Here is a 27,585-nt window from a genome sequence, read left to right as displayed (position 1 = left end):
TCCTCACTGTACTTCCTTTCGTCCTCTTTGTGATCTCATGTATATTCTGTCCCACTGTATGTGGAAAATATATGATCTGCTTTTTTTTTTAATTTTGGTTTTATGGGGGGTCACACTAGATTGCCTTGAGTCTCAGAAAAGACTTTGAACTTTGGCCTTTTAAACAATGTTCAGATTTTATAGACTATGGGGCCTTTTGAAGATGAACTGAATACATTTTTGCATTATATGGCTACAAGCCTATGGGACCCAGGGGGTGAAATGTTTATTAATATTTATTATTTATTAATATTTTCTAACACAATATCCAAATATTCCACACTAACTAAATCCAAACAAAAACCAGAAATAAGGACAGGCTGTTATGGTTCATACCAATGTGTTTCCCAAGGCAGACAATACTAAAACTGACAGAGTGGGTCTATGGCAACAAAAATAATAACAAAAAGAAATTGAATAAGAATGCTCCCCACAGGCTCATTTATTTGAATGTATAGTAACCAGCAAGTGGAATGCTTTGATAGCTTTAGAAGAATTATGAGGTGTGGCCTTGTTAGAGGAAGTGTGTCACTAGGGGTTGGACTTTGAGCCTTTTAAAAACCCACAACTGGCCCAGTGTTTCTTGCTCATCCCCAGCCTGTGGATCAGGATGAGTCTCTCAACTTGTATGCTCTCTTCCATGGTGATAATGGACTAAACCTCAGAAAATGTAAGCGAGTCCCCAATTAAATGCTTTATTTTGTAAGAGCTGCCTTGGTCCTGGTCTCTCTTCATAGCAGTAGAACAGTGATCAAGAAAGTAGAAAAATCAATGTTTCATTCTCCCATAATTCCAATATATTTATCAATATTCTCCACTAAGTAAATCCAAACAAAAGCCAGGAATAGAGAGCAAGTTGATATAGTTCATACCAACGACCTTCCTAAGGCTGACTGTACTAAAAATGCCAGAGTGAGTCTATAGAAGCAAGAAGAAATTACACACACTATTCTGTGGTGTCAGATTTTTTTCCCATATTGGTAGACACATATGATACCCCCTACCTCATTCCTTTATTTTCTTAAATGAAATAAAGTATTACCTTAAATCTAAAATAAGGCGAGAAGAGGATTCTCATACACTCTAGTGTGTGAAAAAACACTTGTGCCTCACCTCATATCACTCACACGCTTTTGGTCCTAAAATCTGCACCTCTGTCCAGACCTTGTTCTAATCATCTATCTGGTCTATCCAGCTGCATTTTAGTCAGTCTCATGTGGAATCCTCAGAGGTTTCTTAAACTTGGATGGCCCAGAAAACATTCATCATTAATGAATGATGCCCTGTAAAAGTTTTTGTAAAACAAAAACATAAAGTGTAAAAGTTTTCCTTAGAATTAAGGCAGGTTTACAAAATTCATGGTCATTTTTTGTTATAAAGAACTGGAAACTTTGTGTATCATGGTCTGAGGTCTGAAATAGAACACGGAATTTCTGCCCCATACTTGAGGAGAAAGTTAAAGCTTTAGGCTCAACAAAGAGGATTCTAGAGAGGAGTGAAGTAGAAAAGTGTAAAAGAATTTGGTCTTTTAACAGATATTACCTAAATTATTGCTGATGGAATTGCAAAGGGAGACATTCTCTCCCAGCATCAATTTCATGAAAGTAATATGAAGGACAAAATAGTATGCTTATAGCTATAAAGTTAGAGTATTATAAAATTATCATATTATAATTAATATAAAATTAGAGCATTCTGCAGTTGAATGCAAGACTATATGGAATGCCATATTAATGTAGCAGAAAAAGAATTAGCATGACAAAAAGCTAAAAGAAACTCAGGCGGTCAGGATTTAATGCAGACATGTTGGAGGACTTTAAATATTTCTGAGAAGCTATGAAATAAGCACATAGACTGGAGAGCGGCAAGACTGGAGAACTAGAGCGAATCAGCGTCTCTTTTCTGGAAACTAAACTTAAACTTCTATTAGGGTCCTCCCAGGGCTTCCTTGTCACCTGAGACAAACTGTGGCATACTTCCCTCCCCCCCTTACAATGGCCTAGTTGCCAGGCAACCTCCCAAGCACCTCTGTAGCCTCCCTATAATTGGGTTACCGCTAGCGGCGCGCGTGTGACGTCACTGCACGGCGCCGGATGTCTATGCTACTTGAACTTGGCTTCTGGAATCACCGCTGCCGGAGGCGGGAACAAGTGGGCTTTGGTGCAGAGAGTCCGAGTGACACCCCACGTGGGCGGCGGCAAGCGCCGGTGGCGGCTGGAGAGGCGGTAGGAGCGGACGCCAGAGGCGGGAGCCTCGGCGTGAGGGCTCTCCCATGTCGGCTGCTCGTGGCTAGAGCCGGAGGAGCTTGTTGCTAAGGTCCTGGAGCACGGGAGCTCCGGGAACGGAATCCGCGCTTATCTTTCCTCACACTCTCTGTGTCTCTCTTTGCCAGTTTCTGTTTCTGCTAGTCTCTGTCTCTATCTCTCTGTCTCTGTCTGTCTGTCTCTCTCTCCCTGTCTCTCTCTGTGTCTGTCTCTGTCTGTCTCATTCTTTTCCTATAGAGGTGTCTACACACTTTAACAACTGAATGGAACTTCGGTGCTGGGAAGTGGGTTGATTTGATGATGGGATGTTCACAAGTTGGAAAGCAGGTTTTACTTTATGCTAAAAAAGAGAATTGGGCTTGTCCGTTGTAGTTGGAAGGACCTTTGCAGTTGAAAAAACAGCTTCGTTAGCTGAGCAACTTTAGAACTTTTTGGAATTTTCTAGGTTTCTAATTAGAGAGTACAAGAAAGATGGCAAGTAGTTCCCTGATCTTAAACTACTGGCTACTGAAATTTGGTACTTGTAAAACAAAGATTGTGTGGTTTCCTAGCATATGCAGCTGCCACCAGCCCCTTTTAGGCAGAGGCCCCAATGAAAGCCAGGGGATTTGTGTTGTGTTGTCCACCTATGACATTGTGACATGATATAATAATAATATAAGCCCTCACATAAAGTGGATTTCTGTATTCTGGTGTCTTATTTATAATCCTAGGAAAGAAATGAGGGGTGACTTGGTAGTATTTTTATAGCAACCTACTTTTCACCTTTTTATTTCCTGTAGTCACTGCTACATCACACTACCTACCTCAACTCATTTAAAGAACAAAGTAGTCTAAAGGTGAAGTAAGCCTTTTTCTTTCACAAAATCTATGAGCCCATGATTGTCAGCGATGGAATAATATTCACTCAAGTAGATATTATTTTTTAAACCAAATATACTTACATTGTCTTTTAAAGTAAAAAGTAATACTTTTAACAGTTAAAAGATTAATTTTGCCAGATATGCTGTCACATGCCTTTAAGCAAGTCTAGCACTCCAGAGATGTAGACAGGTAGATCCCTCTAGGTTCAAGGCCAACCTGGGTTATATAGCAAGTTCTATATAATGAGACCCCGTCTAAAAAACAACTAGTATTTTGGAAAGATGCGAGGGGCTTGCAGAACAGCCTAGTAGAACCATGGGCTCCAGGTTCAGTGAGTTAGCCTGGTGGAAAGCAATAGCAGAAGACACCCACTGTCAGCCTCTGTCCTCCGTGCACACATACCTAATTGCAGACACTAATGGGCATGTGTACAGATACATGATACCAACTACCTTGAGTACTTAAAACACCTCGGAAGCTCTGTTTTTTGGAACATTTAAGAGCTTTTCAAGTGAGGAGATTCAGTGGCTTTGAAACTGATTTAAAATATAAAGTGGGCCATGGAGATGGCTCAGCTGGTAAAGAATCTGATCACACAGAGTTCTTTGAGAGCTTAGGGTGACCTGTCTGTCATCCCAGCACATGTGAGACACTGACAAGGGAATTCCTGGCACAAGCTGACATTAGCCAGTAAGGGGAGCTCTGGGCTCAGTGAGCAACACTGCCTCGATATATAAAAAGGGGAGCTATTGGAAAAAGACGGTAACCTTGGACCTCCACACTCACATCTGTATATAACGGTATTCGTTTTGGCAGATCAACAGATTCTGAAATTGTTTCATTTAACTGCAGGGGTGAAAGAGAAGCTATGCAGAAATCAGAGTGCTCTGGAGGTGTGCAATTGAGAAACAGAGCAACAGGTATAGAGTTTTACTTTTTTAAAAGGGAGAGGCCAGGTTTGTTAATGACACGTTCTGTGTTCCATGTAGATACGGGATCAGTTTCTGTTGCATCTCCATCTTTTGTACTGATGTCCTGTTATTTTTTCTAGGTAGTAATGATCGCACATCCTCAAGCACACAGGTGAAACACAGGACTGCAGTTCAGCGCAGCAAATCCTCCTCCTTAACCAGTTCTCCAGAGGCTGCCAGACGGGCTCATCCTCGGCCAAGCGATAAACTCAACCCTAAAACCATTAACCCTGTGAGTATAAATCCTTAAGCAGTACATTTTTATTTTTATAATGGCCCTTGTGATACATTTTATTTTAAATCAATACATTAAAGCAGTACATTTTATAGGAATAGGCACTTAGCTGATTACAGTAAGTAAGCTCTTAGAAATTCTTGTAAATCCAAGAATGCTCTCTTAGGTTTCCTTTTTACTACTTTTTAGCTAGCTATGTTGATTTTGTTATCTTGTTAATTGCATGTCAGCATTTTGTTTGTTTGCTTTGTTTTTTGTTTTTTCTTCCTATCCTTTCTTTTTCTTTTTCTTTCTTTTTTTTTTTTTTTTGATACTTTTTTATTTACATTTCAAATGTTATCCCCTTTCCTGGTTTCCTGGCCATAAACCCCCTATCCCATCCCCCCTCCTTCTATGAGGGTGTTTGTTCCCTATCCCCAACCACCCACCCCTTCCTGTCTCCCCGCCCTGACATTCCCCTACACTTTGGGAGTCCAGCCTTGGCAGAACCAAGGGCTTCTCCCATTGGTGCCCAACAAGGCCATCCTCTGCTACATATGCAGCCGGAGCCATGGGTCTGTCCATGTGTACTCTTTGAGCAGTGATTTAGTGCCTGGGACCTCTGGTTGGTTGGTATTATTGTTCTTATGGGGTTGCAAGCCCCTTCAGCTCTTTTAGTCCTTTCTCTTAACTCCTCAGATGGGGACTCTGTTCTCAGTTCAACGGTTTGCTGCTAGCAATCATGTCTGTATCTGTAAGCCTGTGTGTCAGCACTCCTGGACACTGGCTTTCTCCCAGCGGGGGATCAGGGTACAGAGAGCTGTGGGAATGGGTCAGCTCCCTGCGCAGGCAGAAACCAGAAGGGTCCTGTCCTAGACTGCTCCTGGGGTTGTGTGTCCTGAGGGCTCTAGGTGGGTCCCTTGGGACGGAAGTGGTGGTCTTACCCCTGATTTCAAGTGTGTCAGTGCTCCTAGCGACTCACTTTCAGCTCTGGGTGCAGACAGAGACTGGAAGGATCTTCTCCCTGACTGTGTCCAGAGGGTACTAGGCAGGTTCCTCTTGGGCCAGGAATGTGAGCAGAAGTGGTGGTCTCCCCTGAGCTCTCAGGATTGTCCACAGTTCTGAGAGTCCAGCTCTTTCCCCCATGGGATTTGGGTAGAGAGAGCTGTGGGGACCAGGTAGCTCCAGGAGCAGGCAGAGAGACCAGTGAAGTAACTTGCATTCAGCTGCCATGGAATGGCGCATTTATGCCGTTCTGTGTTCACATAAAACTCTTAACCATTTTTTAATGTTCTACAAATTTGGTCTACCGGAAACCATACTGTAATCCTCTGCTCAGTAGAACCATAAAGCTAGTTTGGAGAAATTACCCAGATTCTCTGACCTCTACATATCTATATTTGACTGAAGGGCATGCAGGGCATACAGTGCTGACTAAAAGCAGATGTCCTCTGTCCTTAGTGCCACTTCTATAATCTAGACGATACATTCACATGTATGTTTTTAAAACTTGTTCCTAATTTGTGATTTTACTAAGCCCAGCCCCTTGTTTCACAGAAGCATAAAGGCAGTTTGGAGAAATTAATAGATTCTCTGGTCTTTACACATCTATGCTTGGCCACAGGGCATGTGGGACATACAGGGATTGGAGAAAGCACATCTCTACTCTCCCTCTTCTTAATCTGAGGATTCTTCCTTCAGACTGAGAAAGGAGAAAGACTTGTTGATCTGTGTGTGGTTTCAGCCACCTGCAAACCTTTCAATCAAATTAGGGGTTGAAGAGAAACAACTCCGAAGGCTTGTTTGTGTGTTTTTCACAGTTGTGTGGCTGAGCAGGGGTTTGCACAGTGTGGGTATTTTGTGTGTGTGTGTGTGTGTGTGTGTGTGTGTGTGTGTGTGTGCGTGCACATGCACGTGCATGCACCTGATCTCAGCAGGCTTAAAACTGAAGATATCAGTAAGTGGAGGTGATGGTGATATTTTGTTCTTTAATTTCAGTTTGGTGAACAGCCACGGGCCCCTTCTGCATTTGCAGCTATTTACTCTCAAGGAGGCATTCCTTGCAGGTAAAATTAATACACCCATAGCTGACTGTGCGGTTCAAAGTAATTGAATGAAATCAATATATTATTCAGCTTAAATTGTTGAAAACTTACTTACTACTGAGATTGAAATCCAAGGCGGCTTATTACCTTGACTGTTAAATTGTATAAATTCCTGGATATCGTTGATTAAAAAACATGAACTCCAATATGTAATTACTAAGATCTGTAGAAAAGCACATAACTTAAGAAATTAAATTGAACCGAGTGTACCACTTTTGGTACAACTAATTTAAGCTTTAAGCATTGGCAGGCTTCCACAAATTGAAAACAACAAAAAAAAGCAAATTTCCCAACCAAACCAAAACCCCACCTGTTTTGTAGGGAAACACTGCCCAGTGCAGTGAGATAATATTATTTATTAATATATATGACTACTTTTGCTTCTTTTTGAATAAATTTTTATGTGTTTTATCATAGAATATTCAGCTTTATCTTTTTTTCTTGGTAGAAAATTTTATTGCTGTCATAGAAAGGATAACTACAACTTCAGTTTTTATGTTTAGCTCTCAAAGTTCAAAACTGCATTTCTTAATAAATTCAAATTTAGAGTGAAAAATAAGTTAAGGAAGCATGAATTTATTATTGCTGTTTAATTCTTAGAGTCTAAATGGAAGGGTTAGGGATGTGGCTTTATTACTGGAATGTTTCTCACCAGTCTCCTAGCATTTGGTTAATCTGCCATGGTCATGTATATTGTAATCTCAGCACTGAGGCGGAGAAGCAAGTGAATGGTCACTCTTGGCAACATAAGGAGACCCTGTCTCTCTTATCTCTGTCTCTGTCTGTCTGTCTGTCTCTCCCCTCTCTTTCTCTCTCCTCTCTCTCTCTCTCTCTCTCTCTCTCTCTCTCTCTCTGTCACACACACACACACACACACACACACACACACACACACACACACGGGGTGGGAGAGTCAGAAAGAGGGAGAGCAGCAGAGAGATCAGAGTTCTCTTTTGTTTTAAATGTCTTGAGTGCTTTCCCTTGAGCAATTGAGAGTTGCTGGAAAGGTAGAAAGTTACCTTCTTGAGGCCCCATGTCCAAGACCTGCCGTCGAGCCAGTGGGACCCAGAAGACTAAGGAAGTGCTAGTGAACGAGCAGTGACTCGCAGAGATGACGGTCAGGCTGAGCTGTAAGCCCCTCAGCTGTGTTTCAGGAATGGCTCTGCAGGATAGTGAGAGGCTTTCACAGGGCCATTTCACCTTCCTGCACTTAGTGTTTTTTCTTTAACAAGGAGTAAAACAGATTTACCCTCAGATCATTAGTGTTATCAGTGTATGAAAATGTTCTCTGTAAACATTACCTGTTCTAGTTACTACATATTTTTCATTTTTCTATAGGTTACCTATTTTATTGTGATTGTGTCTGCTGAGAGAGATCAGTGGAACGCGTATATCAAGATTTTGAGAGAGTGACAATGTCTAAATATAAATATAGAACGTTTTCAATATAACCATACTCATAGTTTTGTGGAAAACGTGGAGATATGAAGGATTGCTTACTTGGACTGTTTTGTCTGTGTTTTTAAGAGTATGGTAATCCTGTATGTCATAAAATAATTCTATTACATCTCTATTCTGGGAAGAATATTGTGTTATAAACTCCCTGCTTAGAAATGCTTGTGGCGTTTCCTGCTACATTCACTGATTTTGTATTTTAGATTGGTACATGGCTCAGTAAAACACAGATTACAGTGGGAATGCCAGCCTGAAACTCTTCCATTTGACCCGCTTCTAATTACATTAGCCGAGGTAAAACATTCCAACCCTTGTGAGTGCTTATAGAAAAACTATTTTAAAAATTTTAGTTATTTTGCACCTTATAAGTGTATATCATTCTATACTTTTAAAATATCAAATAAGAGGCATTTATATATCAGACTCTAAGCAAGTAATTGCAATTGATATATATATCTATATGCAGGTATATAAGACGTTTTACACACACACACACACACACACACACACACGTATATAAAATAAATTAACCAGTCTTGTAAAAATGGAAATCTAACAGGGATGAATGAATAAACGAAATAGATGCTAAATCATATTTATTTCTTTTATAGACATGTCTAATTTTTTTTGCTTCATTCTTATCCTCATACATCCCCACTGTAGTTCCCCACTCTCCACTCCTCACTGTTTGACACCCACCCCACACTTCAGATCCACTCCACTTAATATGACTTCAATATTCCTTCAGAATAGAGTGGACCTCCCAGGGTTATTAACTGAACGTGGCATAAAAAGTTACAATATGATTAGGTACAACGCCTCATATCAAGGCTGGACAAGCCAACCCAGTGGGAGGCAAAGGGTCCTAAAGCAGGCAAGAGTCAGACAGTCCCTATTCCCAGTGTTAGGAGTCCTAAAGAACACCAAAGTACACAACCATAACACATGCAGAAGACTTATACAGGTTCCAAGATTCATAGCTCTTATATAAAATTGCAAACCATATTTTAGACTAATCAAAACTAGTAATATATTACATAGTCCAAATGGTTAGGGTAAACAAAGTACTCTAATTTGGGAAGTCATTCAAAGGCTTTTGCTTTTACCACTCTTTAAGCCCTTCTAAAACATTTGTTTGCTTGCTTGCTTGTTTGTTCGTTTGGTGTGGGTGTGGGTGTTCCATGGAGTGCATATAGGAGTCAGAGGACAACTTCTAGAAGTTGATTGTCTCCTTACACCATAAGGGATCAGGGATTGAACCTAGGTATCCGGCTTACTGAGAACTGCCTTTACCTGTCAAGGTATCTCAGTGTCGAAGCCCAGTCAGGTATATACACCTGTGGCCCACTGCCAGTACATTTATTTCTGTGCTGGATAGCAACTTTTTTCTTCTCTCACCTAATAGTGGGGAAGAAGTACTGACAGACCACTGTTGAGATTCATTTCAGTTTTGACTTTCAATTCTCCATCTTGAAAATGAATAAGATACAGGTAGTTAGGACAGGTACTGAACCTATTAGTGAGTGGTTTTCCATGTTTTGTTTTAGGGAACATGATAGGACAATGAGAGGCTATTTGACCCTGTTTGGAAGCAGATAGTCAGGTCAAATTGACAAGTTGACAAAATACTGAACATTGGCATGGGTAACTTGACTCTAGCTGGTTATTTGAACCTGCCTCACAAAGAGATCCAAGAGCATGGCTACTGCTTTCTCTTTGCTTTGTTTGACTTTTTCAGAGGTCAGATGGACATTTTTACCTTCTAGTACTGGCTGGAAAATAACAGAGTGCTGACTAGTATAAGGCATTCAAGAAGGAAGGCATCATGAGAAATGCTACACATAGATTGTTTTCAAATTGTGCTCCAGTGTGAACAGCATATCTAAGTTCTAACTGGGTTTGTCCCAGACAGTCAGTGCAGGGTCTGCCTTCTGAATATCCTAATGTTTTTAAGTGTGAAGGGCTATGTGTTAACTCACTGAGCACATTTAGGCCCCATATGGAGCACACAGTGAGCAGTTTGCTGTCCTGCAGTGTTTCTTAGGCAGCAGTGACGTCAGTGTTCTGGTGACTTCCTTTGACTAACAGCTTTTCCTTCCCCTCCACCTCTCCTCATCTTATCTGTCTTTGTTTTTCTTTTTTACCTTTTTCTTTTTTATCTCTTTAGTTTTTCCCTTCCTTTATATTATTCTATTGATTTTTCCGTTTCTTGCTTTCTTTTTTTCTTTTTCCATGTAAGAGTAAAGACTTCTGTATCATGTCTTTTTACATGATTTCTCAGTATAATTCAAATTATAATCGCTGAAATTGTGATTAGGAAAATATTAAGCAAACTTCTAGTTTCATTTACACTAGCATTGAATTCTGTGGTTAGTAACATAATCAAAAGATACTGAATCAGGTTTCTCTGTTTATATTTCCTTTGGCAGGGTCTGAGGGAGACCAAGCATCCTTATACCTTTGTGTCAAAGGAAGGCTTTAGGGAGTTACTTCTGGTCAAGGATGCTCCTGAAAAAGCTATCCCTTTGCTACCTCGACTGATCCCTGTGTTGAAGGCAGCTCTAGTAAGTCATTTATTTCACTGGACTCCATTATTCCCAATAACATGATATGGATGAAAACTCTTGATACAAGAGAGCATTATCTGTTCTTCCCCTCCCCATATACAGTGTCAGAGTCAGAAAGTTTTGTACTGGACGACTTTAGATGATGCACTTTTAGGTTCCTGGGAGTAAAAGGGAACCTTTTAGATAGATAGAGGATATAGCTCAGGTGACTTTTTTCTCTGTATAACAGATGTGTATTAGTAACTGTTCTTATCTGATGGAGATTGTTTTACCTCTAGATACAGTACAATAAAGCTTACTCCCAAAATTCTGTTTGTTGATAGATTTCCAGAATGAAATGCCTACTGCTGTTGTCTTGCACCTGCCTGCCCCTTTCCCTACTCTCCTTCCTTTCATTTTCCCTATCTTGTCCCTTTACTTCCCCCTACCCGCATTGATTCCAGTGAACAAGCTCGTTGAGATAGAAGTGCACTAATCCTTGTAGAAAATCCATTCTGAAAGTAGGAAGTAGAATTATAAAGGCTCATGGAAAAAGTCCAAATGAAAGTATCCAGTGACTCTGATTTCCCTGTTAACTGGCCCACAGGTTCACTCTGCTGATGAAGTGTTTGAAAGAGGACTGAGCGCTCTCGTGCAACTGAGTGCGGTTGTTGGCCCGTCTCTGAATGGCCATCTGAAACTACTGCTTACAAGTGTGAGTACCACCCAGGGGAGACTAGCTGGGCAGATCTTCATAAGCCCAGCCTTCAGATCAAGCACTAACTAACCTAGCTCAGATCCGTACAACCCAGTTTCTTGTCATGGTATAGCCTACTTGGCAGAAACAAACCCATGATAGGAAGGATTTGCTTGGCCTCAATGTTCCACAGGTGTGAGTCCTTCGTGACAGGACAGATGTGGTCATGTGGAACAGGTGTGTGGGAAAGGCACAGGGTCTCAGAACTCCTCTCCAGCACCACCCCACTCCCCCACCAGCACCACCTTTCAATAACATCATCACATGAAAAAGAATCAGCCCACTCCTTGGTTCGAGCCTTTCAACTTTCTCTGGCAAAACCCTCACACAAACCAAGGGCTTGCTTTATTTACCTGGATATTTTTCTGTCCAGTGACGTTAGCAGTGCATGCTAACCAACCCTCACCAACAAGTGAAGATTAGACTAAGTATGTCACAGAGTATTTAGTGGACTGTACCTCTTTATTATTTTCTAGTGGATTAAACTTACAGCACTGAGTTTAGGTTTCTAATAAAAAGTGCTCAGTACTGTTCCGTTAAACCTGTGTTGAATATATTTCCAAAATGCTTAGCAGAGAGGATGGCTTACTGTAGCTGAACTGTCTAGGTTACTGTCTGCAGAAGTGCGTGTATTTAATGGGGAAGCTGTGCAGTTGCTCGTCACACTGCTTCTCTGTGACGCGGCCTCCCTTCATCTGTGCTCTCCTTAAACGTCTTAGGTTTCTGGCTATGGTGTGTTTAGGATGTAAGCAGAGATAAGTGGTCCTGTGCCCTCTAGTCTCCTTTCCTTTGTCAGCGTCTCCCTCGTGTTGCTGGGTAATGTGTGCTTTGGAGGTAGAGCGCTCTAGCATAGTTCTCTTCATGGGCTTGGGTGTGATGAAATCAAAAGTAGACCATGCTTCTGTAAACGGGTTTGTGTGTGGCTGCAGGAGCATATGTGTTTCTCTGTCTGCACATATGCATGCATACAGACTGTAGAGGACAGTCTTGGGTGTTTTCTTCAGAAGTTCTGTCCACTTCCGTAAGAGGGATCTTCGCTTTACCTGGAGCTAACCAATTAGGCTGCCCTGTCTGGCCAGTGGGTCCCAAGGAACCACTTGTTTCTGCCTCCCCAGTGATGGAATTATAAACAGAGGCCAGCATGCCCAGCTTTTATTGGGTATTGAAGTCAGTCATTTCCCCAGCCTCAACTAACTAGTAGCAGATATTGCGAGATAGGTAGAGCTTGAAATGACATGAATTCAACTTTTAACCAAATGTTACATTGTTACATGTAAATTTTAGTGAAGTATTTACTGAAACAAACTTTGTTAAAGTTTTTTTTAAAGTAAGTTAGACTTGCTTAAATTAAGGAATGCTCAAAAATTATTTGTGCTTATAGCAGAGATTATTTGTTTATTTATAACATCTCTTCCCCAAATTTTCAAGCTTTCGAAGAGGCTAATGGACAAAAAATTCAAAGAGCCCATCACCAGTGCTTTACAAAAGCTGGAGCAGCACGGCGGAAGTGTAAGTACTTGTTACCCTGTGCTCTCTCTGTACATTCTACTTTCAGTCCAGGTGGAGGTGGTTAGCATGTGTTAGCTCATTGTAGCTGAAAGTGTGAGTGTGAGCTTTTCTTCCTTTCTTTCTCTCTCTCTCTCTCTTTCTTTCTTTCTTTCTTTCTCTCTCTCTCTCCCTCTCTTTCTTTCTTTCTTTCTTTCTTTCCTTCTTTCTTTCTTTCTTCTTTTAGGCTTAGAATTTCTGTTTTGCTGTGATGGTGTAGTTTTTTTAATTTAATTTTTTTTACTTATTCACTTATTGTGTCCCACTCACCGCTCTCCTCCCCGTTTCTTAAATTCACTTTATATCTCGATCATTGCCTCTCTCCCACAGTCCCTTCCCCCATATCCCCCTCCCCTTTTCCTCTGAGAAGGGGGGAAACCTTCCCTGGGTTTCCCCTACCTTAGCACATCAAGTCTTTGCAGAGCTAGGCACATCCTCTTCCACTGAGGCCAGACAAGGCAGCTCATCTAGAAAAACATATCCCACAGAGAGGCAGCAGCTTTAGGGATAGCCTCCTGTCCAGTTGTTCAGGACCCACATAAAAACCGAGCTACTCATCTCTTACATATGTGCAGGGAGGCCTAACCCTAACCCATGTATGCTCTTGGTTGGTATGGTTGGTGGTTCAGTCTCTGAGAGCCCCAACGGTCCAGGTTATTTGACTCTGTTTGAGTTAGTTGGCTTCCTATGGAGTTCCTATCTTCTTCAGAGCCCTCAATCTCTCCCCTTACTTTTCCTTAAGAATCCCAAAGCACCACCCAGTGTTTTACTGTGGGTTTCTCCATCCATCTGAGTCAGCTACCGGGTGGAACCACTCAGAGGACAGCCATGCTAGACTCCTATCTGCAAGCATAAGAGTATCATTAATAGTGTCAGGAATTGGTGCTTGCCCATGGAATGGGTCTAAGGTTGGGCTGGTTATTGGTTGGCCATTTGCTCAGTCAGTCTCTGGTACATCTGCTGATCCTGTGTTTCTTGTAGACAGGATAAATTTTGGGTCAAAAGTTTTGTGGGTGGATTGGTGTCCCTATTGCTCCCCTGGGGTTCCTACCTGGCTATAGGATGGCCTCTTCATGTTCCATATCCACACTGCTGTAAGTCTCTGATAATGTTGCCCCCATTGATTTTTAGAAGCCTCCCCATCCCAATTTATTTCTTCCTTGATCCAGAGATCACTGAGTAGGGAATTGTTCAGTTTCCATGAGTGTGTAAGCTTTCTAGTGCTTCTTTTGTTGTTGAAGTCCAGTTTTAATCCATGTGGTCTGATAAGAGCCATTATTTCATTTTTTTTTTAATCTGTTGAAGCCTTCTTTATAACTGAACATATGGTCAGTTTTGGAGAAGGACCCATGAGATGCTAAGAAGAAGGCATATTCTTTTCTCTTTGAGTGAAATATTCTGTAGATGTCTGTTAGGCCCATTAGATTAAAAATGTAGGTTAGTTTCATTATTTCTCTATTTAGTTTTTGTCTGGATGACCTGCCAATTGATGAGAGTGGGTGTTGAAGTCTCCCACTATTTGATGTGCAATTTAAGTTTTAGCAATGTTTCTTTCACAAATGTGATTGCTCTTGTTTTAGGGACATAGATGTTCAGAATTGAGATATCTTGGTAGATTTTTCCATTGATGAGTATGAAGTGTCCTTCACTTCTCTTGATTAATTTTGGTTGAAAGTCTCTTTTATTGGATAGTAGAATGGCTTCTCCAGCTTGCTTCTTGGGTCCATTTGCTTGGGGAACTTTTTTCTAGCGCTTTATGGTGAGATATGTCCATCATTATTGCTGAGGCGTATCCAGCAGAAAGATGGTTTCAGTCCACTGTTAGCCTGTATCTTTTTATTTGAGAATTGAGAGTATTGATGTTGAGAGATTATTAATGGCCAGTGACTGCTATTTTGATGTTGGTGTGTTTGTGTGTGTTTCCCTTGTTTTTTCTGGCATGGAATTACATATTTCCTATGTTTTCTTGGATGTAGTTATCTTCCTTGGGTTGGAGTTTTCCTTCTAGTATTTTCTGAAGGGCTGAATTTATGGATATATATTGTTTAAATTTAGGTTTCTCTTGAAATGTCTTATTTTCTACGTCTATGGTGACTGAGAATTTTGCTAGGCATAGTAGTTTAGATTGGCATGTGTGGTGTTTCAGAGGTTGCAAGTTATCTGTCCAGGCCCTTCTAGCTTTTAGAGTCTCTGTTGAGAAGACAGGTATAATTCTAATAGATCTGCCTTTGTATGTTACCTGGCCTTTTTCCCTTGTGGCTTTTAATAGTCTTTGTTGTATAGATTTGTGTTTTGATTATTATGTACTTGGAGGATTTTCTTTTCTGGTCCAGTCTAATTGGTGTTTTGTAAGCTTCTTGTAGGCTTGTAGGTAGATGATAGGCACCTCTTTAGATTGGGAAAGTTTTCTTCTGTGATTTTGTTGAGAATATTTTCTGGGCCATGAAGCTGGGACTCTTTACCTTCTTCTGATCCTATTATTCTTTTTTTTTTTTTTTTTATTATCTTGAGTATTTCTTATATACATTTCAAGTGTTATTCCCTTTCCCGGTTTCCGGACAGACATCACCCTCCCCCCTCCCCTTCCTTGTGGGTGTTCCCCTCCCAAACCTCCCCCCATTGCCACCCTCCCCGCATAGTCTAGTTCACTGGGGGTTCAGTCTTAGCAGGACCCAGGGCTTCCCCTTCCACTGGTGCTCTTACTAGGATATTCATTGCTACCTATGGGGACAGAGTCCAGGGTCAGTCCATGTATAGTCTTTAGGTAGTGGCTTAGTCCCTGGAAGCTCTGGTTGCTTGGCATTGTTGTACTTTTGGGGTCTCGAGCACCTTCAAGCTCTTCCAGTTCTTTCTCTGATTCCTTCAACGGGGGACCTATTCTCAGTTCAGTGGTTTGCTGCTGGCATTCGCCTCTGTATTTGCTGTATTCTGGCTGTGTCTCTCAGGAGCGATCTACATCCGGCTCCTGTCGGTCTGCACTTCTTTGCTTCATCCATCTTGTCTAATTGGGTGGCTGTATATGTATGGGCCACCTGTGGGGCAGGCTCTGAATGGGTGTTCCTTCAGTCTCTGTTTTAATCTTTGCCTCTCCCTTCCCTGCCAAGGGTATTCTTTTTCCTCATTTAAAGAAGGAGTGAAGCATTCACATTTTGATCATCCGTCTTGAGTTTCCTTTGTTCTAGGGATCTAGGGTAATTCAAGCATTTGGGCTAATAGCCACTTATCAATGAGTGCATACCATGTATGTCTTTCTGTGGTTGGGTTAGCTCACTCAGGATGATATTTTCCAGTTCCAACCATTTGCCTACGAATTTCATAAACTCGTTGTTTTTGATAGCTGAGTAATATTCCATTGTGTAGATGTACCACATTTTCTGTATCCATTCCTCTGTTGAAGGGCATCTGGGTTCTTTCCAGTTTCTGGCTATTATAAATAAGGCTGCGATGAACATAGTGGAGCACGTGTCTCTTTTATATGTTGAGGCATCTTTTGGGTATATGCCCAAGAGAGGTATGGCTGGATCCTCAGGCAGTTCAATGTCCAATTTTCTGAGGAACCTCCAGACTGATTTCCAGAATGGTTTTACCAGTCTGAAATCCCACCAACAATGGAGGAGTGTTCCTCTTTCTCCACATCCTCGCCAGCATCTGCTGTCACCTGAGTTTTTGATCTTAGCCATTCTCACTGGTGTGAGGTGAAATCTCAGGGTTGTTTTGATTTGCATTTCCCTTATGACTAAAGATGTTGAACATTTCTTTAGGTGTTTCTCAGCCATTCGGCATTCCTCAGCTGTGAATTCTTTGTTCAGCTCTGAACCCCATTTTTTAATAGGGTTATTTGTTTCCCTGCGGTCTAACTTCTTGAGTTCTTTGTATATTTTGGATATAAGGCCTCTATCTGTTATAGGATTGGTAAAGATCTTTTCCCAATCTGTTGGTTGCCGATTTGTCCTAACCACAGTGTCCTTTGCCTTACAGAAGCTTTGCAGTTTTATGAGATCCCATTTGTCGATTCTTGATCTTAGAGCATAAGCCATTGGTGTTTTGTTCAGGAAATTTTTTCCAGTGCCCATGTGTTCCAGATGCTTCCCTAGTTTTTCTTCTATTAGATTGAGTGTGTCTGGTTTGATGTGGAGGTCCTTGATCCACTTGGACTTAAGCTTTGTACAGGGTGATAAGCATGGATCGATCTGCATTCTTCTACATGTTGCCCTCCAGTTGAACCAGCACCATTTGCTGAAAATGCTATCTTTTTTCCATTGGATGGTTTTGGCTCCTTTGTCAAAAATCAAGTGACCATAGGTGTGTGGGTTCATTTCTGGGTCTTCAATTCTATTCCATTGGTCTATCTGTCTGTCTCTGTACCAATACCATGCAGTTTTTATCACTATTGCTCTGTAATACTGCTTGAGTTCAGGGATAGTGATTCCCCCTGAAGTCCTCTTATTGTTGAGGATAGCTTTAGCTATCCTGGGTTTTTTGTTATTCCAGATGAATTTGCAAATTGTTCTGTCTAACTCTTTGAAGAATTGGATTGGTATTTTGATGGGGATTGCATTGAATCTGTAGATTGCTTTTGGTAAAATGGCCATTTTTACTATATTAATCCTGCCAATCCATGAGCATGGGAGATCTTTCCATCTTCTGAGGTCTTCTTCAATTTCTTTCCTCAGTGTCTTGAAGTTCTTATTGTACAGATCTTTTACTTGCTTGGTTAAAGTCACACCGAGGTACTTTATATTATTTGGGTCTATTATGAAGGGTGTCGTTTCCCTAATTTCTTTCTCGGCTTGTTTCTCTTTTGTATAGAGGAAGGCAACTGATTTATTTGAGTTAATTTTATACCCAGCCACTTTGCTGAAGTTGTTTATCAGCTTTAGTAGTTCTCTGGTGGAACTTTTGGGATCACTTAAATATACTATCATGTCGTCTGCAAATAGTGATATTTTGACCTCTTCTTTTCCGATCTGTATCCCCTTGATCTCCTTTTGTTGTCTGATTGCTCTGGCTAGAACTTCAAGAACTATATTGAATAAGTAGGGAGAGAGTGGGCAGCCTTGTCTAGTCCCTGATTTTAGTGGGATTGCTTCAAGTTTCTCTCCATTTAGTTTAATGTTAGCAACTGGTTTGCTGTATATGGCTTTTACTATGTTTAGGTATGGGCCTTGAATACCTATTCTTTCCAGGACTTTTATCATGAAGGGGTGTTGAATTTTGTCAAATGCTTTCTCAGCATCTAATGAAATGATCATGTGGTTCTGTTCTTTCAGTTTGTTTATATGATGGATCACGTTGATGGTTTTCCTTATATTAAACCATCCCTGCATGCCTGGGATGAAGCCTACTTGATCATGGTGGATGATTGTTTTGATGTGCTCTTGAATTCGGTTTGCCAGAATTTTATTGAGTATTTTTGCGTCGATATTCATAAGGGAAATTGGTCTGAAGTTCTCTTTCTTTGTTGGGTCTTTGTGTGGTTTAGGTATAAGAGTAATTGTGGTTTCATAGAAGGAATTCGGTAGGGCTCCATCTGTTTCAATTTTGTGGAATAGTTTGGATAATATTGGTATAAGGTCTTCCATGAAGGTTTGATAGAATTCTGCACTAAACCCGTCTGGACCTGGGCTCTTTTTGGTTGGGAGACCTTTAATTACTGCTTCTATTTCCTTAGGAGTTATGGGGTTGTTTAACTGGTTTATCTGTTCCTGATTTAACTTCGATACCTGGTATCTGTCTAGGAAATTGTTCATTTCCTGAAGATTTTCAAGTTTTGTTGAATATAGGTTTTTATAGTAAGATCTGATGATTTTTTGAATTTCCTCTGAATCTGTAGTTATGTCTCCCTTTTCATTTCTGATTTTGTTAATTTGGACGCACTCTCTGTGTCCTCTCGTTAGTCTGGCTAAGGGTTTATCTATCTTGTTGATTTTCTCAAAGAACCAACTTTTGGTTCTGTTGATTCTTTCTATGGTCCTTTTTGTTTCTACTTGGTTGATTTCAGCTCTGAGTTTGATTATTTCCTGCCTTCTACTCCTCCTGGGTGTATTTGCTTCTTTTTGTTCTAGAGCTTTTAGGTGTGCTGTCAAGCTGCTGACATATGCTCTTTCCTGTTTCTTTCTGCAGGCACTCAGCGCTATGAGTTTTCCTCTTAGCACAGCTTTCATTGTGTCCCATAAGTTTGGGTATGTTGTACCTTCATTTTCATTAAGTTCTAAAAAGTTTTTAAGTTCTTTCTTTATTTCTTCCTTGACCAGGTTATCATTGAGTAGAGCATTGTTCAATTTCCACGTATATGTGGGCATTCTTCCCTTATTGTTATTGAAGACCAGTTTTAGGCCGTGGTGGTCCGATAGCACGCATGGGATTATTTCTATCTTTCTGTACCTGTTGAGGCCCGTTTTTTGACCAATTATATGGTCAATTTTGGAGAAAGTACCATGAGGAGCTGAGAAGAAGGTATATCCTTTTGCTTTAGGATAGAATGTTCTATAAATATCCGTTAAGTCCATTTGGCTCATGACTTCTCTTAGTCTGTCTACATCTCTGTTTAATTTCTGTTTCCATGATCTGTCCATTGATGAGAGTGGGGTGTTGAAATCTCCCATTATTATTGTGTGAGGTGCAATGTGTGTTTTGAGCTTTAGTAAGGTTTCTTTTACATATGTAGGTGCCCTTGTATTTGGGGCATAGATATTTAGGATTGAGAGTTCATCTTGGTGGATTTTTCCTTTGATGAATATGAAGTGTCCTTCCTTATCTTTTTTTGATGACTTTTAGTTGAAAATTGATTTTATTTGATATTAGAATGGCTACTCCAGCTTGCTTCTTCTGACCATTTGCTTGGAAAATTGTTTTCCAGCCTTTCACTCTGAGGTAATGTCTGTCTTTGTCTCTGAGGTGTGTTTCCTGTAGGCAGCAGAATGCAGGGTCCTCGTTGCGTATCCAGTTTGTTAATCTATGTCTTTTTATTGGAGAGTTGAGGCCATTGATATTGAGAGATATTAAGGAATAGTGATTATTGCTTCCCGTTATATTCATATTTGGAAGTGAGGTTATGTTTGTGTGCTTTCATTCTCTTTGTTTTGTTGCCAAGATGATTAGTTTCTTGCTTCTAGGGTATAGCTTGCCTCCTTATGTTGGGCTTTACCCTTTATTATCCTTTGTAGTGCTGGACTTGTAGAAAGATATTGTGTAAATTTGGTTTTGTCATGGAATATCTTGGTTTCTCCATCTATGTTAATTGAGAGTTTTGCAGGATACAGTAACCTGGGCTGGCATTTGTGTTCTCTTAGGGTCTGTATGACATCTGTCCAGGATCTTCTGGCCTTCATAGTTTCTGGCGAAAAGTCTGGTGTGATTCTGATAGGTCTGCCTTTATATGTTACTTGACCTTTTTCCCTTACTGCTTTTAATATTCTTTCTTTATTTTGTGCATTTGGTGTTTTGACAATTATGTGACGGGAGGTGTTTCTTTTCTGGTCCAATCTATTTGGAGTTCTGTAGGCTTCTTGTATGCCTATGGGTATCTCTTTTTTTAGGTTAGGGAAGTTTTCTTCTATGATTTTGTTGAAGATATTTACTGGTCCTTTGAGCTTGGAGTCTTCACTCTCTTCTATACCTATTATCCTTAGGTTTGATCTTCTCATTGAGTCCTGGATTTCCTGTATGTTTTGGACCAGTAGCTTTTTCTGCTTTACATTATCTTTGACAGTTGAGTCAATGATTTCTATGGAATCTTCTGCTCCCGAGATTCTCTCTTCCATCTCTTGAATTCTGTTGGTGAAGCTTGTATCTACAGCTCCTTGTCTTTTCTTTTGATTTTCTATGTCCAGGGTTGTTTCCATGTGTTCTTTCTTGATTGCTTCTATTTCCATTTTTAATTCCTTCAACTGTTTGATTGTGTTTTCCTGGAATTCTTTCAGGGATTTTTGCGATTCCTCTCTGTAGGCTTCTACTTGTTCTCTAAGGGAGTTCTTTATGTCTTTCTTGAAGTCCTCCAGCATCATGATCAAATATGATTTTGAAACTAGGTCTTGCTTTTCTGGTGTGTTTGGATATTCCGTGTTTGCTTTGGTGGGAGAATTGGGCTCCGATGATGCCATGTAGTCTTGGTTTCTGTTGCTTGGGTTCCTGCGCTTGCCTCTCGCCATCAGATTATCTCTAGTGTTACTTTGTTCTGCTAGTTCTGACAGTGGCTAGACTGTCCTATAACCTGTGTGTCAGGAGTGCTGTAGACCTGTTTTCCTGTTTTCTTTCAGCCAGTTATGGGGACAGAGTGTTCTGCTTTCGGGCGTGTAGTTTTTCCTCTCTACAGGTCTTCAGCTGTTCCTGTGGGCCTGTGTCTTGAGTTCACCAGGCAGGTTTCTTGCAGGGGAAAAGTTGGTCCTACCTGTGGTTCCAAGGCTCAAGTTTGCTCGTGGGGTACTGCCTAAGTCCTCTCCGCTGTGGCAGCAACCGGGAAAATCTGTGCCGCTCCTTCCGGGAGCCTCCGTGCACCAGGGTTTCAGATGACGTTTGGTGTTTTCCTCTGGCGCCTGGATGTGCACAGAGTGCAGTCTCTTCTGGTTTCCCAGGCGTGTCCGCCTCTCTGAAGGTTCAGCTCTCCCTCCCACGGGATTTGGTTGCAGAGAACTGTTTATCCGGTCTGTTTCCTTCAGGTTCCGGTAGTGTCTCAGGCGCAGGGGTCCTGCCGCTCCCGGGCCCTCCCCTACGGGAACCCAGAGGCCTTATACAGTTGCCTCTTTGGCCAGGGGTGGGCAGTGTTGGTGGTCTCCTCCGCTCTGCAGCCTCAGGAGTGCCCACTTGATCAGGCGGTGAGGTCTCTCTCCCACGGGGTTTGGGAGCAGGGAGCTGCTGCGGTCCGGGATCCGCCGGTGTGGACTTCCGGTAAACACAGGAAGTGCCCGGCCTTAGAGGAATTTTGCCTCTGTGTGTCCTGAGTTCACCAGGCAGGTTTCTTGCAGGGGAAAAGTTGGTCCTACCTGCAGTTCCAAGGCTCAAGTTTGCTCGTGGGGTACTGCCTAAGTCCTCTCCGCTGTGGCAGCAACCGGGAAGATCTGCGCCGCTCTTTCCGGGAGCCTCCGTGCACCAGGGTTCCAGATGGCGTTTGGTGTTTTCCTCTGGCGCCTGGATGTGCACAGAGTGCAGTCTCTTCTGGTTTCCCAAGCGTGTCTGCCTCTCTGAAGGTTCAGCTCTCCCTCCCACGGGATTTGGGTGCAGAGAACTGTTTATCCGGTCTGTTTCCTTCAGGTTCCGGCAGTGTCTCAGGCGCAGGGGTCCTGCCGCTCCCGGGCCCTCCCCCACGGGAGCCCAGAGGCCTTATACAGTTTCCTCTTGGGCCAGGGATGTGGGCAGGGGTGGGCAGTGTTGGTGGTCTCCTCCGCTCTGCAGCCTCAGGAGTGCCCACCTGATCAGGCGGTGAGGTCTCTCTCCCACGGGGTTTTCGAGCAGGGGAGATGATCCTATTATTCTTAAGCTAGGCCTTTTCATGGTTTTCCAGACTTCCAGGATATTTTTTTTAACTTATGAATCAATTTCTTCTACTATATCTTCTACACTTGAGATTGTCTCTTCCATCTCCTGTGTTCCACTGATGATGCTTGTATCTGTTGTTTCTGTTCTCTTCCCTAGGGTTTCCATCTCCAGAATTCTCTCAGTTTGTGATTTCTTTATTACTTTTATTTCCATTTTCAGGTTTTATTTATTTCCTGAACAGTTTTATTTATTTCCTTCACCTGTTTGATTGTATTTTCCTATATTTCTTTAAAGGATTTATTTGTTTCCTCCTTAAAGGCCTCTAATCATTTTTATAAGATTGGATTTAAGGTCATTTTCTGTGTTTCAGTTGTTTGAGGAGATCCAGGGCTTGCTGTATTCGGGTAGTTGTGGTCTGGTTGTATCAGCTGCCCTGGTTTTTGTTGATAGTATTCTTTCCAGGGCTTTTAGCCATCTGGATAGCTTTAGTTCCTGGATGTTCCTGTTGTAGTAAGTACTGGAGGGGGCCTAACCTCAGTGATCCTGTGTGGTAGGCCTCTAGTGGATATCACTGGGCTGTAAGATTCTGGATCACCCACTCAGATGAAGGTATCTGGAGAGGTGGTAGGAGAATGGAGGTCTAGTGAGCATAGCTGGCAGCTCAGGTCAGCCGTGCGTTCTTCTCCAGAGGACTCGGTGGGTAGTGGAGATGTGTGCAGGGAGAGAGAATCTTACCTGTTTGGTTTCAGATTGGCAGGCTTGCTGAAGGTGGGCGGAGAGGTGGCAGGAGAATGAAGGGATGGTAGGGATGGCAGCCTGCTCAGTGCAGCTGGGCATGCCCCAGAGGACCTGGCGTGGATTCAGTTATGTTCAAAGAACATCAGATACTTTTAGGCCAAAGCCACTCTCTGATGTTTGCAGAAAGTCCCAGATCCTGTCCAAAAACACATAGGGGTGCAGCAGGTAGGGGAGTTGGGTTCAATTGGGTTCAGTTAAGTTTTTAAGATGGCTTTTTCAGAACCAGCTGGGTAAATACAGGCCTGTGCATTTTTGTGGTACACTCTTACTTATTTTTCTCTTTAAACTATTTTAGATATTTTGTTTCAACCTGTGAAAAGATCAGAGCAAGGATAACAGAGCCCAACCCCAGTTTCTTATAACTTTTTACTTATTTCTGTACTAGGGAGAAATCCCAGGTCCTTGTATGTGTCAGAAGGTACTACTTGAGCTTACTGTAGTCATGGATCTCCTCTTCCCTTTGTTTGGCCTTGTTTTCTTCCACTGAGTTTTAGAATCTCCCTGTAGATATACATGTTAGTGCAACACATATATATATACATTCTGGAAGAGTTGATCTGATTTTTTTTCACAACTCTTCAAGGGCAGGAATATGGCGGCTTCATTACTATATGATGTCAGCAAGATTATTTGAAATTTTATAATTTAAAAGAAGTATTCAGCTACTTAATATAGAACTTTCATTTCCTGTATTTTCTAAATAATTACATGGAAATGTATATGATTATATATATTTTGCTGCCCTTGCCTTAATCAGCTAATTCTGCTACTTTTAATAATCTATAAATTGCATATAGTGTTTTTGTGACGAACACCTAAAGTTTATGCAGAGGAACTAAGCCTTAAAGGAACTGTTAGAGAATGTATTTCTTCCTTGTGTTTGAGCTCTAGACAGGAGACCCTGAGGACATGTGCAGAACCAGCACCTACTAGTTCAGTGACTCCACTGAGAAAGTACTTATCTGTCAGTGTACTCGGTCATCCTACAGTCTGAGCCCCAGAAGTAACTGTGCTCTCCTCCTTTGTGAAATGTTCTTTGTAAACAGATGGTGGATAATGGTGACAGCTTTTTAAACTGGGCCTCTCCTAGATGGTTGGCTGCCTCCAGAAGAGCTTCTTAGGGAATGAATCAGGAAAAAGGACAGGAGCATCATGTGACATTTGTGGACGTCTGTGTGTTGGGAGGGGACGTTGTGATGGAGATGCTTCTCAGAAGCTGCATTTGGAGCTGGCCTGCAGAAGATGTAGTTGGCTAGTCCAAGGCCCTTGGGTGTGTGGGGGGGCTGCTTTTGTTGTTACTCAATCTTATTAGTTTGTTGCTAATACTGAATTTAAAAAGAAAAGGAGGTTGTTTGTACAAGAGATGTTAAACATTCCTCAGTATCTTTACTGGCCATTGTGTATCCTAAATTATATTTTAGTAAAGTAATGCTAAATTATGTTATCACTAAGGTTTACTATTGGGTAGAGAGATGACTCAGCAGTTAAGATCACTTGTTGCTTTTGCAGAGAACCTGGATTCAATTCTCTGTACTCACATGGTGATTCACAACCTCCATTTCCAAGCCGACATAATGCACTCTTGATGGCTTCCCTGGGCACCAGGCATGCACATGGTATAAGAGACACACGTGGGCAAAATGTTAATACCTATAAAATTACACATTTAAAATTTTTTTAAGCTATGCTTTAGAATTAATGCCTGTGCCTTTTTGGTTTGATTAATGTTGTGCAATAGTCCTCTTTATCTTCTAAGAATTAAAAAAAAATATATTTAGTTTCTTCAGTAGTAATGATTTTTTAAAAAGTTCTTGGGACTGGAGAGATGACTCATTGGTCTGCTCTTCAGAGAACGCAGTTCCATTCCCAGCATCTACATGGTGATGACTTACAACCATAGAAAACCTAATGTCCACTTCTGGCCTCTTTGGCCATACCATACATTTGGTGCTCAGACATATACAGAACCCTATACACGTCAATTAAAAAAAAATACCTGAAAAAAAAAAATCAAAACCAGGAATTCTTAGTGCAGGTGTTTCCTGTTTCTCTTGACTTTTATAGATTATAATAATGTGAAGGCTCAACTACTGGAGAAATGGAAACATTTGTTAAAACACACAGAATCTTTCTTATAACTAATGTTTCCCGGTCTTAAGTTGAAAATAGTTTTACAAATGCATGATTTACTTTCTGTGCTCAGCAACATGCTCATTTGTCTTGGGAGAGGGAAATGCCCTGCGTGTGCCTCATATCCTTTAGTGTGTGTGAGCACTGTAACAAGTACTCTCCATAGCCCACTGTAAGCACCAAGCTCATTTAGGCTCCAGGCTGAGCCTCAGGGAGGCTGGGCTAGTCGCTTCCTTTACATCAGGATATTGGGTAGAGAAGTAATTAACCCTAGTATGCCAGTGAGGTACAGGGAAGATAAATCTAAGAACTGCTCTCACTTCTCCCTGCTTCTGTACATAGGTAGGGTTTTGGTTTTGGTTTTGGTTTTTGTTTTTTTTTTTTTTTAATTTACCTCAGAAAAAGTTCTACTCATCTTGTAATTTTGCTTGTATCTTTTGTATTAGTTTTGTTTGCGGATACTGACATTAGCTATCTACAATTGATGGTTACTAGCAGGGGTGTGGGGAGGAGGGGAACGACTCAGTTCAGTTTAAGAGGTCCACCGCTGAGAGTTTGACCATGCTCCAGTGAGTATCTAGATTGGATCAACCTCCTTCCTTCCTTCCTTCCTTCCTTCCTTCCTTCCTTCCTTTCTTTCTTTCTTTCTTGATTTTAGTTATTTTGGGTGGTGTCAGAAGGTTCAGGGGAGTCTTGTATACTCCTTTTTTTTATAATTTTTTTTTATTAACTTGAGTATTTCTTATTTACATTTCGAATGTTATTCCCTTTCCCGGTTTCTGGGCAAACATTCCCCTAACCCCTCCCCCTCCCCTCTATATGGGTGTTCCCCTCCCATCCTCCCCCCATTACCGCCCTACCCCCAACAGTTTGGAACTGAAAAATATCATCCTGAGTGAGCTAACCCAATCACAGAAAGACATACATGGTATGCACTCATTGATAAGTGGCTATTAGCCCAAATGCTTGAATTACCCTAGATCCCTAGAACAAATGAAACTCAAGACGGATGATCAAAATGTGAATGCTTCACTCCTTCTTTAGAAGGGGAACAAGAATACCCTTGGCAGGGAATAGGGAGGCAAAGATTAAAACAGAGTCTTGTATACTTCTTAACCAACACTTGTTAACCAACACTCAGTAGTGCCTACTGAGGAACTGTTTTTTCTAATGCCTGTGTTTTCTTTTGTTGTCAGGCAAGTCTTATCATCATCAAATCCAAAATCCCAACATACTGCTCTATCTGCTCTTGAGCAAGGGAGGCAACAAAAGCCATGCTGCTTCCTTAGGCGCTGCCTGTGGTCACCTGGGCTGTCTGTCAGTCCAGTTCATTCTGACTCACAGCACCATTCATTCATGAACTCTGCTGCAAGAACCAATGTCAAATTCAGAAGAATCATCATACAAGAAGTTGTCAACAGAAAACTAATTAAAGTAATGTGCATAAAAGTTGAGTGCTGTGGGGGTTTCTCGTCCTTGTCATCTGTGCGAGTTTATGGATCATATCTGTGTGTGTATTTTCCAGTACATTTTTACTTACAGCCCATCTGAAGATCACTTTGTGACTGTACTTTACTTTATAGGTTGGTTTTGGCCATTTCTTGGTTTTTATATTTATCAAGACTGAAAAAGTTTTAAGAAAGCAAGTAAACATTTGTGACTTCATTATTAGCCGGAGTGTGTAAATGTGTATTTTATATTGCGGGAATGCTTGGTAATATCATTTTTGTTCTGAATATTCTAGCTTTACAAATTTCTTTTAAATGTGTTGTTCATTACAACTTTTTAAAGTACCTAAACTTTAGGTGTTAATTGGAATTAAGTAAATGCTATTTTTGTATTTTGTAGCCCCAAAATACTGATGATGTATATATACAGGTATTCAGAGATTAAAATCTTAAATCTTACATGTACTGAGTGATATTGTAGTTGGAATTATTTGCGTCCCAGTTACTTGGTGTGTTAAACATAAGTTACGGATACAGTCCAGAGTTTCTGATGAGCTGGTAACTAGGTCATTCTGCAAGAGAAGAAGGAGTAGAGGAGGAGAAATATAAAGTGGGAGTAAGGCCGCCAACCTCACTGACAGGAAGAGCGGCTGTAGGGACTTGGATAGCCACACCAAATCCAAACCATAGCCACTCCTCGGCCAGCATGGAGACAGGCAGTTACTGTGACGCGTGGCACAGCTACATGCTCTTGAAACACTGGAGAGATGACGGCCTTGCCCTTGTTCTCGCCCACAGAGGTCTGGTTGACCTTTAGCAGTCCTTTTTTCAGATAGTTACACCGCTGTCAGGTGAGAATACAAGCAATCGCTGAGGGACCATACCACAGACACGCCCACTCTCCACCAGGGTCTCTGTCAGCTCTCCAGTTCCTCGTCACATTCTCAGACCATGCCTGCCACAGCGGCTGCCTGA

General features: G+C 41.4%; 1 protein-coding gene across 7 annotated transcripts; it reads left to right on the top strand.

Moving 5' to 3' along the window:
* Positions 1-2,100: 2,100 nt before the first annotated feature.
* On the top strand, positions 2,101-27,069 carry Pacrgl (parkin coregulated like). 7 transcript variants are annotated; one of them, XM_017599557.3, is made up of 10 exons: positions 2,101-2,264; positions 3,086-3,142; positions 4,020-4,087; positions 4,219-4,370; positions 6,351-6,418; positions 8,116-8,206; positions 10,342-10,476; positions 11,066-11,173; positions 12,644-12,724; positions 26,359-27,069. In XM_017599557.3, the coding sequence occupies exons 3-10, from the start codon at positions 4,036-4,038 to the stop codon at positions 26,413-26,415; spliced, it is 744 nt and encodes a 247-aa protein (XP_017455046.1). In that variant the 5' UTR covers positions 2,101-2,264; positions 3,086-3,142; positions 4,020-4,035; the 3' UTR covers positions 26,416-27,069. The 7 variants fall into 7 exon arrangements, 4 of the variants coding, with proteins under 4 accessions (XP_017455046.1, XP_006251119.1, NP_001385855.1 ...); XM_017599558.2 differs by lacking the exon at positions 2,101-2,264 and adding an exon at positions 2,347-2,587; XM_006251057.5 differs by lacking the exon at positions 3,086-3,142 and having other exon boundaries at positions 2,115-2,355.
* Positions 27,070-27,585: the final 516 nt, after the last annotated feature.

The sequence above is a fragment of the Rattus norvegicus genome, chromosome 14 (genome assembly GCF_036323735.1).
Source record: "Rattus norvegicus strain BN/NHsdMcwi chromosome 14, GRCr8, whole genome shotgun sequence".
In the NCBI taxonomy this organism is placed as follows: Eukaryota; Metazoa; Chordata; class Mammalia; order Rodentia; family Muridae; genus Rattus; species Rattus norvegicus.
The sequence above is the reverse complement of the archived record's forward strand: the minus strand, read 5'-3'. Positions and strand labels throughout refer to the sequence as shown.

Bases quoted from the DNA above. Each gene is read 5' to 3' on its own strand.
- Pacrgl (XM_017599557.3), top strand. From the start codon at position 4,036: ATGCAGAAATCAGAGTGCTCTGGAGGTGTGCAATTGAGAAACAGAGCA. The intron at 8,207-10,341 runs GTAAAACATTCC...TTCCTTTGGCAG, and splicing joins TTCTAATTACATTAGCCGAG to GGTCTGAGGGAGACCAAGCA. The intron at 11,174-12,643 runs GTGAGTACCACC...CAAATTTTCAAG, and splicing joins TGAAACTACTGCTTACAAGT to CTTTCGAAGAGGCTAATGGA.